This window comes from Liolophura sinensis, chromosome 5, assembly GCF_032854445.1.
Source record: "Liolophura sinensis isolate JHLJ2023 chromosome 5, CUHK_Ljap_v2, whole genome shotgun sequence".
NCBI lineage: Eukaryota > Metazoa > Mollusca > Polyplacophora > Chitonida > Chitonidae > Liolophura > Liolophura sinensis.
This window is the reverse complement of record NC_088299.1, coordinates 9,939,088-9,954,463: the sequence shown is the minus strand read 5'-3', so window position 1 is coordinate 9,954,463 and position 15,376 is coordinate 9,939,088. Positions and strand designations below refer to the sequence as shown.

The window sequence follows — 15,376 nt, the reverse complement described above, 5'->3', positions numbered from 1 at the left end:
AGAAAATTTGTTGTTTTGGTAATGCTAGAATGTTATTGTGGCAGATTATTCTGTTAAATATCGCACACAAATCTATTTAACTCGACATAAATATTGTATTTATACTAACGGCATAATATGTTAAGTATACCACAGTAATATATTGTGCTTAATACTTCTTCTTTAAGGTGTGTTTTGTCAAGAAAAGTCAAATTTGCTAGAAACCCTCTCGTTGACATGAGAAGCCCCACAGTTGTCAAGCACCGACTTCCACAGGTCGGTATGCCATATACAAATACTAGGTAGTTCATATAAAAATAAAATGCTGGGGAAATTTTTTAATGTAGATTCAGTTCAATTTAGAATTTTTTTAGAAAATTTGCCATCCCTCCTCTCAGTAATGGCATTTGGAGTTCATGTATAAAAGAGCAGTAGACTCTTTTTGTTTAGCAATTTATATTTTAAATTCTGATTGCTATGGGTGCAGCGAATATGTATACCGATAGGCCTATATATGTCTGATGTGCAGTGTAAAGATCTGTTGGCGTAGGACTGGAAGAGAAATTATCACCCGTATATGAAGATACAAATATTTTTGCTTTTTTATTCCATATCGCTTGCTCTCGTGTTGAGCGGAATAGCTTTACAAATCTCACCAAAAAAAAGATATAAGCGTTTCAAGATCATTCGAACGAGGCCAGTATCAACATTCAATCAGATTGCCACGATAGACATCGACACTCTGCTTCGTTTTTGTTCACATGCACAGCTGTATTTGTGGCTCGAGGGTAAACACAGTCACGAGGTAAGGAGCGCTTTCTCCACCCTTTGGGATCTTGGAAGCCATGCAAGTTCCTTTGTGTGGAGAGTGCCGTGTACCTTTTGAACCTTCACTACAGGAAACGCCTCTGACAGATCGGGGGCATATCACGGGTAGTGTTTAACCACTGTGGATGGAGACCTAGGGGGATGCTGTGATTTTCTGTCTTAGTTCAATTGAGACTCAAGAGTTTAAATCTGTGATTGTTTACCTAGTTGATCTGAAGTGTCACTGCTCTTTCATGATGATAGAGAATTTGTGGTAACAATGGCTGCTCCCTGACATCACCACAAAGATGGCGGAAGGTGGATCAAGTGACCAAGAGGATAATCCATTTTCATTTCAAAAGTTTGTTAAGAAAAAGAAAAAAGATACCGATGGGGATAGTTTAGAAGAAGATGGTGAAGAAGTAGACGTATTTGATCTACCCGACATCTCCACACCAGCTAGGAAGAATGTTCCCGACTTATCTTTGGAAGACGAAGGTCAGTCTGAAATAGCAACAACAACAACAACAGTTTAGTGTTGTCATTTTTCAACTCCACGGCACTTAACACAGTATTGTTATTGCTCAGGTAACAAGGTGAAAATTACTTGCCTGTAAATAACAATTGCATGCGCCCAAGAAAATGGCCTTGCCGCCATAACTTTGGCACTGGAATAAAGCTAATCAAGTTATGTTATCTGCTACTGCTTTGGTGATTTCTGAACACACATGTACACCATGCGGATAATCGAAAATGTCACTCACTTCAAAGCTGGAGGTTGACCCTGACACCTTTGAGTTATGTCCAAACTGCACTCTGCCAGAAGATGAAAAAGTACGAAAGACATTGTCATAATCATATTTTTCTTGCAGTTGCTGCTTTGAATCACTAGGAGAAATAAACATGTATCTCCCACTCTCTAAGGCCAAATTTAAAATATTATATATTTGATGTTACCCTCTCGTTGACATGAGAAGCCCCACAGTTGTCAAGAATGCCCTGGCCAAGTTTTTTTGTGTGTTTTTACAGATGCCAAATCATTTTATTTCATTTCATTTTTTTTATTTCGCCTGTTGTTTGAAATGTTACTCTGTTTATACAGGTGATGGCCACTTTTTCGAGATATACAATTTCCAAAAATCCAGTTTAAGGATGGCTTATATTTACTGATACGTGAAGACCACTACCATCCTTAATAGCCTGGATGACGTATGCACCTGATTATGACATAGTATCTGTATTCAGTTATCCCATCGGCAAATATCTCGCTGCATACACAATACTTAATATCCGAATCCACTTAATGCATAGTCTTTCCATAAGCTAAGACATTTATGCAAGCATTGACACTGACCTTTATTTGATATTTGCAAAGAAAATCTAAGTCGACTTCGAAAATTAGGTCTGCTTTGAGCTATTTACTGCATGATGCCGTCTATGGCAAGGTGACGTATATTTTACTGAACTGACGACCAGTGTCCTTGTGTTTCCAATTAATTAAACATTTTGTGAGATAGTCGTTGTAAAATGTTCAAGGAAAAAGTGTAAACATTGCAGTTATCAGCTTTTTTCAACAGCAATGTATACAATTTTCCTTGATTAATTTCTTTTCGCCACGCTATATACCATTGAAGCACACCTAATCTCGTGAAACTGAATAGCTGAGAATTGTGTGGCTCTGCTCATAACCGGTACACACACTAACAAAGCTTGGGCACAGGCCTATAGGTCTACCTCCAAGGACAAATTACTTAAGCTATAGCTGAGCTTCTGCATGTAACCCACTTACGTAAATCCCCTGGACTGATATAAACGCCTTGACAAATTGAGACCTTACACCATAATATCCACTGAAACATGATCAAAATGGAAGATTTTTGTTTTAAACCTACATTATCAAAGAATCCCCAACAGAATATATTGGTATAATTTCCAGAACTGTCATTGAGATCATCACCGGAAGATGCTGAGAAAACTTCGGTGGATAGAGACTGCATCTGTTCACTGATACATTGTTGTGAAGTGGAAACAATAGTAGTGGCATCAGAAAGGCCAGGTGCATTTCTAAATGGACACAGGGAAGTTCACATACAAAGACAAAGCTGATATGTTCCATGCTTTAATCTTCTTGCAACACAACATAATTGAATGACGCATTGAAGACAGAATAAATATTTGATCCTTCACATCAGAGAAGAATCTCGTAAATCTCACAAAGTTTAGTTAAAAACATTAGGAAATTTAGGAAAATGGAAACAGATTTCTCAGTATAGATTTTATTTTACAAGGTCATGAGGTTCCGCTTCAAAAGTATAAGCTAAACAGGATTTTAGATATATTTTCATATGTTCGCCCCTTCTGTACAGAACCTGAAAGTGCCGGCACAAACTGTTGACTTAAATTATGTCTTAGTACTCATAAAAATGTTTACCTGTTAGTTTTATTGTAAAGATCCAAGAATATTTATTTTGAGAATTGCCAAATATTAAAAACCAAAAACCAAACAATAACTTACCTACCTACCCTCCTTTGTTATAGAGGGCTTGTAACATCAAACAAAACAATATTTTAATTTTGACCTAACCTGTTGTCACTATCACAGTCCAATTTCCAATAGTTAATGGATATATTTGTTGTTTTTGCCATGGGTGCATGCGATTAAGTTAATGTAAACGGAAGTTGATCTGTGCAAGTGACATTATGGTGGCGATTGGTCTGTTCAGGTGAGCAAGTGGGAGATGTTTCATCCTTAGTGAGTCACAGTGGTAATGTGGGAAGGCATGATAACAATACCTTGGCTAAGAGGTGCAGGAATCAACTTCCACATGTGAACGTTTCTGGCAATGATACAGAGGATCTGAGGCCTGTCATTCTGTGTTACAACTGCATGCAGTATCTTCTGCCTAAATTTTACATGTAATGTTTATTAAATATACTATTATACTTATTTGAGTATTGTGTTAACTCTTCTGTAAAATCCTGCACATATCATAACTTCATTTTATCATTTTTTTATCAGTTGATCTCCAACTCAGAAAAAAGGGAACAAAGAAGAATAACGATGAGAATCCATTCTCTTTTAAAAAGTTTTTGAAAGGCTCTGGGGGTGGATCCCATTCCAAAGGGTACAGCCAAAGAAGCAGGAATGGTCTGGCAGCTCCAGACTTTGCCAGCGATTTACCTGACTTTGTACAAGATCATTATAGCAGTGAAAATGGTCAGGAAAGGCTGTCATTCAGGGACCCACTTGAACTGCCAGATTTTGCATTAGATACTTCCGTGGAGACACAGACTCGGCAGAATTCTAGTCATAGCCCCGGCAGGGGTGCAGACAGTTTTGAAGTGAACGGAAACAGGACTCGAGACTTTGGGTCAGTAGACGTTCATGTGAATGCGGCAAATGGACAGCCACCTGATATTAATGTGTGTAACAGGGTTAGTCATGAGAGTGTTTCTGATGAGGAATCAAGTGATGTAGATGAAGGTCCACAGTTAGCATCTAGTCTTCCAGACTTTCTCTCCGACGGCGCAATAGGGAATACGGATGGCGGCTCAAATCCCACAAGGACAGGTTATTCAGGAATTACCGTCCAGGTGTCTTCAGGTCGAAATGTTGCTGCATTTGAAGTCAATGGGGATTTGGAACTAGAACTGAGAAGGGTAAGGTCTTTGAACATCCTCTCATTTGCTAAAATTTAAATTCCGTAACCCTCAAAGGTTTTCGTATTACATATAAAGAAGGCAATACAAGATCATAAATCTCCTGGGCAAAATTCTCCTCCAATGACATAAATAGAATGGACGAGTCTGTTATAAAACGTAGTGTTTGCACTGACAGAAATTAATTGATTGATATCACACGCCAGGTGTAACAGAACAATGTCTTGTTACATTCTTAATTTCATTCCATCCTCAGTGAAAGGTATTGTGACATCGTGACATCACAGAAAGGTTAAACATTTGTAACCAATATATGCCCAACAACTTGCAACTTTGTATTTCATTCCCGATGAAGGCAATTACGTCACAGAAAGATCAAACATGTACATGTACTAACCAGAATACTGCGGACAATATGCAAACAACACCTGACAGCAGTGTTCATTTCATGATGAGAAATGCGTCCTTGTCCAAGATTACAAGCAGACCGGTGCCAGCCAATGTGTTACCGTTCTAAACATTTCACAGATTATTTTCAACAGCCGTATTTGCCATCAGTTTGGTACTTGTTCGAACATAAATCAGTGATTATATAGACTGGTACCCCTTTTGTCTAGAATCAGTGGTTTTGTCTGGTTGATAAGGTGTTGCAGGTCACGCACTGTTCATGGGTCGTGTCTCACCTAAGACCTTAAAAGAGGAAGTTGTAACTTCCTCACTTGGAGTTCAGCATGAAGGGGATAGTGAAAGAACTGGTTGACCCATATCAGTATAATGGCTCAGGGGGTGGGGGGAGGTTGGGCAGCTTACTTGCCTTCGGTAAGGCGTCTAAGTGAAGCAGCACTAGATAAAAGAGCAGTGGAAATCCGTCCTGCTAGAAGGAGGCACATTACATGTGCTCTAAGGATTCCCTCATCGTCATATGGCTGAAAACTTGTTAAGTACGACGTTAAACCCCAAGCACTCACTCACTCCATTGCTACTTAATAATGGGTGTGAAAGTGTTTACATGATTGGAGTTTTTTTATTTAATTATAAAATTACCCACAATAAAAGTTCTGAAGAGAGTTATAGAATAGAAACAATGTTCCTAGTATGGGTGTCTAGCGGCAGTATTATAGTCAATAAGGTGGATGAGGTTAAAAAATTTTAGGTCCTAGGCTACACCTAATACCAAAATAATAACCTTGTCCACTTCAGTGGCTACAAAACTGCTACTAGACACTGATAGCAGGAGCATTGTTTCTTAAATAATACATATAGAGCATTTGGATTGGACAAAAAAAGTAGTCAAATTTGTTAGCTGTCTGGCCTCACGTAGGAAGAGCTGCTGATGGGTGTCGGTTTCCCCTGGTGTCTGCATGGTTTCCTTCCACTATAGTGCTGGCAACCATCATTATAATTGAAATATTATTGAGGACAGAGCTAAGCAACATTCATGTAAAATAGATATGTATATAGATGATTGATTTCAGTTTAATTTATGAATACAGCACAAATTCCATAATAATTCCTGTCAGAGATGAAGGAATGTGACAATAATTTTCTTATTTATGATTAAGAATTCTTGAAAAATTTTTACTGTTTAGTGCCGCACTCAAGAAATGTTCACTAATATGAATGGATGGTCAGTTTTACATTTGGAACAAGCCTGAGTGCTCAGGATAAAAAATGACAGAAAATTAAATAGCTGACGAATTTTGTGGTTGTTAGAGAGTGCACACATCCAAGCAAGCATTGTTCATTGAAATAGTGTCACCATGGCCCCAACGAGCCGTTAGAGCATGGAAATCCACAAATTCACTCTCCAAGGCCAGGTGTATGCCCACACTTGGTATGGTGGACTAATATCTTAACTACTTAGTCTCTCCGGCCGTACGTGGGAAGGTCTGTCAGCAACCTGTAGATGGTTGTGGGTCTGCCCCGGGCTCTGCCCGGATTCGTTCCACCATAATGCTGGCTGCCGTCGTATAAGTGAAATATTCTTATGTACGGCGTAAAACACCAATCAAATAAATAAATAAATAAACCACTTAGTCATGACTCGCTCCATCATGAAAAATCAATGTGTATGGTTATGTTTTTCCCTGTTCGTGTGAGTGTGTTTCTGTTCATTCATCTCTCCTACATGTTCACTCAGCTCATACACAACGAACAAGTCATTTAATGCCTGATGATTTAACATTTTCAGGTTCGAGAGGACAATCATAGATTGAGGGATCAACTCTCTCAACAGGCAAATAGGTAAACAGAAAATGATTTAAACTTCATTTTAAGATGACTACTTACATAGAAGGCTTCATACTTGAAAACAATTGACCGCAATTGTTAATGATTCTTAAATGACACTATTAACGCAGCAGGTTTTGAACATAAGTATAATTTTTCATATCTTTTCTGCTAGTTCAAACGTTCTCGTACTTAAGGTGAGACACCATGCCATCCTGAAACAACAGACTAAACGGATTTATTTGTACCTTCACCAGGGGGGTTATCTGTTCGCTGGTATTTATTTGTCTGCCTGTCTACATGTATCGCTCAGCCAATTTTTCGGAAAAAGATTTTGGGCAATACATTTTGATGGTGATCAAGATCCAGATAACTTTCAAAGCTATTTACCATTACCATACAGAACACAAATGTAACTTTCTCTTTTACCTTGTACTAGTGCCCAGCATAGTAATGTCCCTTAGTTGGAACTCTTCATGCAGGTACATGTACATGTAGCTGTGATGGATGCTTTGTGCTCCAGGCTCGGGATCACGAAGCAATCTAGGACTTGGGTCAAAATTTCAAATCACATTAAAATTGTTATTTCTTATGTGACAAGATCAAAATATTGTTTGATAATGTAAACACTGGGTAAGTTATTGAGAAACAAATTTCGGCTGAAATAACGCAAGAGATATACCAAGTTTAATGATTGAAATTTTGGCTTAAGTCTAAGATCGCTATGTGATCGTTAGGCCAGAAGTGCTTTCTAGTGACTTTAGTTTCTAGATGTTTAGAATGTCTTAAGATGTATTTAACTTCATTATTGTGGGCCTAAATAGTTCTGGATGGGTTCTAATTTTTCATTTTGCAGATTAAGAGAGGCAGAGCAGCGAATTGAGACAATTCAGAAAAGAGAAGCTGATGATACAGCAGCTCTAGAAAAAATGGTGCATCAGGTGGAAGCTAACTTAGTCACAACAACAGTAAGAACATATGCTAGATATGCCTCTTTGTAATATTCAAATTAAGTGATTTGTAAAATTGGTCTAAATCTCCTTAGCGAGTCTTCAAGAATGGAAAGCGAATGTAGGCTGTGCAGGTAACTGAATTTCTGGATCATTTGCAACTGGGTTCTGAAAATCCTATTTTTGGCAGCAGATGTTGCTCACATCCACAGAGCTTTTTACCCTCTACTAGCCTGACTTCAGTGTCATAATTAAAATCTTCTGAAGTATGCAGTAAAATATGTGGTAGATCAGTTTATTATGTTACGATGTGTATTTTTACCATATCTGTAAACTGGAGCTAAACTTTTTTTGTTTCAGCAAAGAGCAGTCCAGGCTGAAACAACTGTTACTAGGTTAAAACAAGAAGTAAAGTCGTTACAGGTAACCTTTAAAGTTTTGTTGTATGCCCTAACCTGCCAGTTCAGATGAGAAAGCATGCTGAGTATAGTCACATACTATGTCACTGGGTGCAGCGCCCAGCCTGGTGTCTTTGGCAGGGTGTTATACTGTCACTGGGTGCAGCCTCCAGGCTGGTGTCTTTGGCAGGGTGTTATACCGTCACTGGGTGCAGTCTCCAGCCTAGTGTCTTTGGCTGGGTGTTCTAGTATTCTGGCACTGAGAGCTTCTCCAAGCCTGGTGTTTTTAACAGGGGGTTCCAGTATACTGTCACTGGCTGCAGCCTCCAGTCTGGTGTCTTTGGCTGGGTGTTCTAGCATTCTGGCACTGTGAGCTTCTCCAAACCGGGTGTTTTTAACGGGGTTCCAGTACACTGTCACTGAGTGCAGCCTCCAGCCTGTTGTCTTTTGCAGGTGTTATACTGTCACTGGCTGCAACCTCCAGCCTGGTGTCTTTGGCAGGATGTTATACTGCCTCTGGGTGCATTCTCCAGCCTAATGTCTTTGGCTGGGTGTTCTAGCATTCTGGCACTGTGAGCTTCTCCAAGCCTGGTTTTTTTAACAGGGGGTTCCAGTAAACTGTCACTGAGTGCAGCGCCCAGCCTGGTGTTCTTAACAGGGGGTTCCAGTATGCTGTCACTGGGTGCAGTGCCCAGCCTGGTGTCTTTGGCAGGGTGTTATACTGTCACTGGCTGCAGCCTCCAGGCTGATGTATTTGGGTGGGTGTTCTAGTATTCTGGCACTGTGAGCATCTCCAAGCCTAGTGTTCTTAACAGGGGGTTCCAGTATGCTGTCACTGGGTGCAGTGCCCAGCCTGGTGTCTTTGGCAGGGTGTTATACTGTCACTGGATGCAGCCTCCAGCCTGGTGTCTTTGGCAGGGTGTTATACTGTCACTGGCTGCAGCCTCCAGGCTGATGTATTTGGGTGGGTGTTCTAGTATTCTGGCACTGTGAGCATCTCCAAGCCTGGTGTTCTTAACAGGGGGTTCCAGTATGCTGTCACTGGGTGCAGTGCGAAGCCTGGTGTCTTTGGCAGGATGTTATACTGTCACTGGGTGCAGCCTCCAGCCTGGTGTCTTTGGTAGGGTGTTATACTGTCACTGGGTGCAGCCTCCAGCCTGGTGTCTTTGGTAGGGTGTTATACTGTCACTGGGTGCAGTCTCCAGCCTGGTGTCTTTGGCAGGGTGTTATACTGTCACTGGGTGCAGCCTCCAGGCTGGTGTCTTTGGCAGTGGGTTCCAGCATACTATCATGGATTGCATCCCCAAGCCCGTTGTCTTAACCAAGTTAGGCTAAAGATGAGAAAGCTTTGCAGCAGGAGCATTCAGCTGGCGCCCATAGATTCAAATTAGGACTGATGTAGTTGTGCATTTTGTAATTGATTGGCAGTGCTTTTGTTTTGTCTGTTGTAAAGTTTAGCCCTGCCTAAGCTAGTGGTAAAATGAATATGCTGACCCTGGTATCAAAAATCATGTAACACTATCATTGTCGAATTCTGAATGGTATAAACTAAATTACAATGATATATATAAGTAATTTTTTTCTTACTATTGATCTGCATTAACATTCTGGCTAACACATAGATTTAGCCAGAAGTAGAAATCAGGTCATCTCAGTGTTCTCCTATCTTGCGTATATCCCCGTGTTAATTTTATCAGAATGGGGGTCTCAAAAACACTGAGACACGCTCTGGCTAAACTTATGTATGTACGCCTGCTGTTTTATGATTATTCTTAAATTTTCATTATGGTCCTTGTGTTATTTTCCCTCTATCATACTGTTTCTTCCAGGTTAGATGTATTTTACAAGTGTGACAGTGTACCTGAATAGATGTGTAAATGAGAAGGCCCCGGGGATGCTCAGCTATTTATTGACTGAGTCAGTCAGTGCAGTGTCAGTAATAGTCCATGTCACACATGAATATTTCATTTTTCATTGTACCATGTTCAATAACTGTCTGACTTTCAGTTCATTTTATTTTGTTTGTTCTCAGGGACAGCTTAAGACAACCAAGGGAGATAATCCTGCACAGTCAGCTGACCAGACCTTGACGAGTATTCAGGAAAGAACAAAGTACGCCTCTGAGCAACTGTCCGCTGCAGCGAAGACTGCAGAACAAAGTTTAAAGTAAGACAGTCTTCTTCATAATTGATTTCATGTGTCTAGTTCATTTATTTATGTATGTTTGTGGGATTGGGATTTTAGGTTGTACTTGACATTTTTTCAGTTATATAATGATAAGAAGTCATCAGGTACATATGCTGTGTCTTCTTGTGGCAGGGTGAGTCCATGCTGTCGCCACTGAAGTATCATACCAAGGACACCATGCATAACATTCCCCACCCCCCACCAAGTCACATTATACTGACATCGGGCCAAGCAGTCCTGTTTCCTTGCTCTAACCTCTCAGTGCTGAGCGCCAAGCGAGGCAGCAACAAGTACCATTGAAGTAGCATCTTATTCCTACATGTTAGCCGAGGGGGTTAGCACACCAGTGCGGCGCATTGACCCAGGAGCCTTACACCAATGCGATGGCTGTGAGTTTGAGTTCATCTCATGCTGGCTTTCTCTCTGGCCATACGTGTACAGGTCTGTCAGCAACCTGCAAACAACCGGCCATGGCTTGCCCTGGGGCTCTGCCTACTTTCCTCCCACCATAATGCTGGTCACCTGCATATAAGTGAAATATTCTTAAGTAACAAATGAATCCTTTTTAATGACTTTTACACTCTCCAGTAAATAGATGTCTGCATAACAAACCAGTGAATAAAAATGCTACTACCTAAAGTTTTAATGGGTTAATACCAGCCTTGGACAGAGTTTGTAAGATCACTTCTTTTCGCCCAAGTCTGGAGATCACACATGGGAAAGTTTGTCAGTAGCTTGCCAAAGGTCTGTGGCTTTATGCTGGCACTAGTTTTCTTTTTCACGAGTGAAATTGGTTGCAGTAGTGTAATTGAAAATTGTTATATTATACAATATGCTGTAATTGAATTGGTTGTTTGTTTATATCGAGCTGTTCTCTTTTGTTTGTGATTTCAGACAACTTTTAACTGGTGTAGATTCCATGAAACTTTTAGCAGAGGTGCTTGCCACCATTGATAAAGTCACAGAAGAGGCTCCCTCTGGTGGAGCAGAAGGGGGACAATCCTGACTGGAAATAGTCAGTACATTTAACCTTATGTTCAACAAATCCACTGGTATAATGTATGTATCTGTACAGGTGAATGTTTGTGAATGTCTATTTTTTTAAGTTATAAATCGTCAAATCCAGTGCTTCACTGCAGTGCCAAGTTAAAATTCTGTCTGCCTTTTTATTCTGTTGTAAGGTCTATACCTATTTGAAGTGTAGGTTTTCAAATTTCCAAGATCTTTTTGGAAAAGGGGTAAAACTGATTGGAAAGTAACCACACAAAGGTTTTAGAATACATATACCTGCAAGAGTAAATGATTGTTGTGGATATATTTAGCTGGTGTACATTCAGGTACCTGAATGCGCTATTGATGTACATATTATATGTATGTATGTATGTTTGTGTTTTTTTTTGTCTTTGATGAATTTTTAACAACAATGTGAAGGCTTCCTTGAACTTTTTGATGGTCCAGACAAAATTTCTCTTGATACTACATTTGTGCTCTGTATTCCCTTGGTGTTAAGAATAATTTTGTCGTATTGGCAAATTCTGTATTATAAATTTTGTTGATTCACCATCTCTTTTGGCTGTTGTGGTTGCATACTGTGTACAAGTTGTTGTTGTAAATGTAAGAAGAGTTGTACATTTATATGATGCTGTATACATGTATACATGCTTGTACTTATGTATGTACTTTGCCACTTAAGTTTTGGTTAAATGTATGTCCATATATGGTTTCATATGAGTGCCAGGACTAAATGTTACATTGTTATTTTTCTGATACATACAACCTACGTTTCTCTCTCCACATACTTATTGACTAGCATTGTTGATTTCTTAATCCTTACACCTGTTCAAGTCCAGCTTATGCTGGCTTTTATTGCGGTTGTACCTTGGAAGGTCTGCCGGCAACGTATGCATATTTTTTTTTTTTTCTCCTCCGGGATCTGCCAAGTTTCCACTCACCATAATGCTGGCCTCCTTTGTTAAAGTATTATGTTCTTGGATGTGGTGTACAAATCCAATCTGATAAATGTTAATAAATAAATTCTTGCACCAGAAATTTACATTGATAAAACTGGTCATTAATCTAATTTACATGTTCTGAAATTGATATCTTGAAATGAAATGTGTTGGTTGAGTGAAAGCTGACATGAGCCTTTCCTATGTTAGTATTTTTGTCGGTTTTTGGAATATGCATTGGTTCATCCAATTTCCCTTCTATTTCTACAGAACACACAGTTTTGAACTTCATATTTGTTTGGCTTGGTAACCAGCCTCCTAAGGTTTGTGGATATCGTATCTTCCTTCAGTAAACTTAATGCGCAGTATTCGTTATATTATCATAAAGCTTATGTTGTAATAAAACTGATGCAGCATTTTAGTGTAAAACATCTATCAAAAACCTTTGCAATTTACCTCATCCTGTGAAAATAAGCTTGCATTCTGCTCTTTGGCTTATTGTAGATTATGTTGGAAAGTTCGTCATATTTATGCAGCTCTAAATTACCACTGCAGCCTTTCTATACGCTGTGCCATTACAGTGTTTGATTTATCTTGTCATAGTCAGTTTTTTAATTATCCTATTCGTGCAGCTGTTTGCTGAAGCCACATTGTCATTCATTGTCACATTTGGGATACGTTGCCAATTAACTTGCCAAAGGCTGAGAGCCATCTTAAGCCAAACATTCTTGAGTACAGCATTAAGCTCTTACCTACAAATCAATCAATCATTCCGGCATAAAGAGCATTTTTCAGGTTCATCTGTGATCGTTAGAAATAAGAATTCCTATCTAATTCCTTCCTAATTAATTAATTATAGCGTGTCCTGTAAGTGTAAGTAAATATTTAGCCTCTTCCTGTTTTCCTGAACCTTTGGAAGTGTTAAAGTGTGCTGAAATTGTAACTCTCACACTGATTGAGATGTTTTGGCCAATCTTCCTAGTGTAAGAGATAAACTTTCAGACCAGTTAACAGTTTCACGAAATGATTGAAAAGACCTGAACTACACATAAAGAAATCTGTTTGCATTTGGTTTTATCATTAACAAGAGAAACATTAGTGTTTTTTTTTTCATGTACCAGCACTTCTGAAAACAAATTCCTGACCATTTTAATTTGTTTCCATCTACTTAAGTTATCTCAAGAGGAATTTATGGCTTACTTTCCAGTTTCAAATGTGAATGGGCTGGAGAAACTCACGTGCAGAGATATCATATCCTGTGAGGCCAGAGTGTTTATTTGATAGTTGAGGGCCCACACCCTCTAGTGAGGGCAAATGTCCATACATTGCCTTAGAGTGCAAGGGAGAGAACTCTATGGTTAAGGCAAGAGAATTATGTTTTTCCAGTATTTGTTGTATGATTGATTGCTCAGAATTTATATTTTGTATATGTACATGTACAGGGTGTTCTTTGTAAATACAAATAAGGTTCTTATTTCATTTTGGCAGAGCTTGATCAAGGCCAAAACTAATATAGCTTTCGGCTCAGTTTTTATTAACTGCTCTTTGTATCGTTTTTACTCAGGCTACATCATTTTTGAGAGAAGAAAACATGGGAAGAAAAAACAAGGGAGAAATTTTGTAAAAGTGGCACAGATCTGATGACTTTTTGTTTGTGAAAACATTCAGTTACTCTTACAATTAGCCTGTGTCGAAAGCCTTTCTGACGAAAATATCCATGGTCATGCATAATCTTAAAATTCAGCATAATTGTAAACTGCATATTCTGTATTTGACTTTCTTTTCTGAACATAAAAGGGGGATGTTTAATTAATTTTATAATGAATATCGTTCTTCCGGTGTGAAAAAAGGGCATTTTGATGTTCTAAATGAAAAGAATCAGTGATCATTATCATATTTAAGCAGAGTATTTTCAGCAGTCCAATTACTATTACATGTTGTTTGTGGCTACATTTACACACTGGCACCATTGTTTGCATGGAATCATTCATTTTGCATATCCACCAGCTTTGCTTTGGAACTCATGTGACCAAAGATGTTAAGGGCCACATACTACAAAGTGCACGTAGTGCTATGTTCACATAACTACCATGGCAACGTAATACCCACAGTACTGGTCACCATGAAAGTATCCATATACATTTTATAAAAGTTTTGGCTGCGTCTTAACAGTGCGTGAACTTGGCCAGCTCTGTCACTTTGTCAGCAGAGCTACAGTATATTAAAGGTCACCATAGCTTTGTGACCTCTGTCAGTGCTTGATGATGCACCTAGTTTGTGATGTCCGGAGTTGACGACAGTTCCTCGCATGTGCATACACAAGAATGGTAAAGAGCTACTCCAGAGTGAAGACCTGCAGGATTAAATGATAAGGGTTGTGATAGTATGAATGGCTGTCCTAAATTCTAAAAAAAAGAAAACAGTCAGCGTATTAAAACCGCTGTTGTCTGTTGTTTCCAATTTTTGCCAGTTGTGATGTCATCCATGATCGATCACTTGACATTGCCCATTGATGAGGTATAGTCACAAATGATGATGTACTTTTAAACGGGCATGACATCACCCCAACATAACCATGACAACTGCCTTACTCAGTGTCATAACTACCTGATTTACTGTCATGATTTACTTTATCCAATACATACATGTTAATAACTGGAAAGTGAATATAAAAGCTGATCGTGTTTATGTTAATCTTCAATGCACCTACATGTACGTGTACAGTCAGATTTTCCTTGGAGTCATGATGGAACAGTGCCATTGCCTCTAGCAATAACACTTATTTTGTTTTTCTTATGAACTTTCTGCCGCTTAATAAAGTTTGATTGTTAACTAATGCTTATTTGTATTCCCCCAAAAGGTTCTGAGAAATTGTATACCTATATCTGAATTAAATACTCTTGTATGTTGAACGTATTTGGTTGAGAAAATCATCTTGAAATCATCTATGTTGTTTGTGTGGTAAATTATGCTGTTTATTTCGGTTTTTTATATCGTAATTCATTTGTTAAAAGGAAAAGCTACAAATACTATAATCTTACCTCTTTTGAAAGAGGGCCTGGAAACAAAACTAAATGCCCACAGCCTTTTTTGTTCAAACGTGCTTCGCCACTCTATAAATCAACTTTTAATCTGAAATTCTTATGAGGCCATGGGATTCGTCATATTAGAGAAACCAGTAACACAATGCTAGGACATTTGTACTTTACTCTCATTT

At 38.9% G+C, this 15,376-nt stretch overlaps 1 protein-coding gene across 1 annotated transcript; it reads left to right on the top strand.

Moving 5' to 3' along the window:
* The first annotated feature begins 890 nt into the window (after nt 1-890).
* Nucleotides 891-15,081, top strand: LOC135465589 (endosome-associated-trafficking regulator 1-like). The gene is made up of 7 exons (XM_064742851.1): nt 891-1,284; nt 3,806-4,446; nt 6,638-6,690; nt 7,532-7,643; nt 7,986-8,048; nt 10,056-10,189; nt 11,105-15,081. Exons 1-7 carry the CDS (start codon nt 1,095-1,097, stop codon nt 11,214-11,216), a joined length of 1,305 nt encoding a protein of 434 aa, XP_064598921.1. The 5' UTR covers nt 891-1,094; the 3' UTR covers nt 11,217-15,081.
* The last annotated feature ends 295 nt before the right edge of the window (nt 15,082-15,376 follow it).